Source organism: Aplysia californica, unplaced genomic scaffold (genome assembly GCF_000002075.1).
Source record: "Aplysia californica isolate F4 #8 unplaced genomic scaffold, AplCal3.0 scaffold00922, whole genome shotgun sequence".
Lineage (NCBI taxonomy): Eukaryota > Metazoa > Mollusca > Gastropoda > Aplysiida > Aplysiidae > Aplysia > Aplysia californica.
The window spans coordinates 1,976-3,595 of record NW_004798192.1 but is presented as its reverse complement, the minus strand read 5'-3'; the positions used below and the strand labels follow the sequence as shown (position 1 = coordinate 3,595).

At 40.6% G+C, this 1,620-nt stretch overlaps 1 protein-coding gene across 1 annotated transcript in view; it reads left to right on the top strand.

The window, feature by feature from the left end:
* LOC101859981 overlaps positions 1 to 1,620 on the top strand; it is a 6,949-nt gene that overhangs the window by 3,367 nt on the left and 1,962 nt on the right. Inside the window, exon 3 of the mRNA XM_013089308.2 lies at positions 1,283 to 1,370. Within this exon, the coding sequence (XP_012944762.1) occupies positions 1,283 to 1,370 (88 nt within the window). The remainder of the gene's footprint in view (positions 1 to 1,282; positions 1,371 to 1,620) is intronic.

Here is a 1,620-nt window from a genome sequence, read left to right as displayed (position 1 = left end):
CATCATCATCATCATCATCATCAAGTGCCAAATCTGCGACAGACATCAGCGATCATGATTCTCCATTCATTCATTTGCTCGGATGCTCTTAACAAAGCTACGTCACCGGTACCCTGATGGCTGATCTTTCCCATCTGTTTAGGTTCCCTAAGTAGGTTTCTACCTATGCCTACTCCTGCCTCGTTTAAAATGCTCTTTAAAATGCTCATCAGCTGGAGATAATAATAATAATATATATTAGTTCGTCGATTAATATCAGGTGATGACAAATAAGATAAGATAAGATCATACTTTATTGTCCCAGAGGAAGCTTTTCTTGGCTGTACAGGACCGTAAAAACACATACAGGCATTCATAAAAAGTTAAATTACATATTACACTCATTAAAACTCAATATGAAAAGAAAAGTAAATCAGACAAATTGTATATATCACATCAGATGCTTCATTCAACCACATGCAAGAATTTAATAGTCCACAGAGGAGAATATAATTATTTCTCTAGCGACAAAAGAATTAGAAAAACTAAAAGTTGAGTTGACGTGTAGCTTCTGCTGCGGCTGATGAGACCAACTCTGACAGAGAAAGGTTTATCACATTTTGGAACATTTAAAAACTCCACTTTCACTTGTGGGTGTGCGTTGTTGTTGTTATCGACCCAGCAACAGCTGGGCTCTCGCCCTTCTGTCCAATGCCATGTAGTGATAAGTGCAGGTTTGTTGCAGTTGCTGTAATGTTCCTTTGAGTGTGTTGTTACTGTTAGGTCTCGGAGGGAGAAGGGTAGCTCTGGTGTCATTTTGGGATGTGCAGTGGAACAGGTGATGATCCACAGTCGCATATGTAAAGTCACACAAAGGACACATTGGGGGAAGTTCCGAGTTTATTCTGTTCAAGTGGAAGTTGAGCTGTATATGTTCTGTTCGTAGGCGGAAGATCGTGGTCTGCTTCTTTCTATGTAGGTGGTTGATATTGTCATTCCGTTTTGTTGTGGTCATAATATGTTTGAAAACTGTTCAGTAGGTTGTTCTGGGCCTTCCCTGAATCATTTAAGATGCTCATCAGCAGGAGGTAGTGATAATAATTATATCAGTTCATCTATTAATATTAGGGGATGATCAATACATCGGTAAAGGAGAAAATTTATCAAGCCACATTGAAGAATTAGAAGAACTGAAGGTTGAATTGACTTGTGGCTTCTGCTGTGGCCGATGAGACCAATTCTGACAAAGTTTGTCACATTTTGAGCATTGAGAAACTCCACATTCACTTGTGGATGTGAGCAGCTTGCGGGCTTCTCTCTTGGTTCAGCATTTCTTATTGGTGAAGCCTCATATGGTTTGCTGCCCAATGTGACTGCTGCTCTCCAGCTGGGTCGGTCACGAGCTAGGCTCTCCCATGTCGAAGGATTTATGTTGAAGTCCTTCAAAGACGTTTCAGTGGGTGGTTAGCAGGTGCTCTGGTGCGGTTTGCTCCTTCTTTCCTATCAAACATCTATCATCCTTATCTCCCTCCCTTCTTTATTGTGCTTGTTACTCTCTTGTAGCACCTCTAATCTTCGGCACTTATATGACCTTATTGTATTGCAAGTGCCGTAAAACACGTATTAAAACAAACCCAAGAA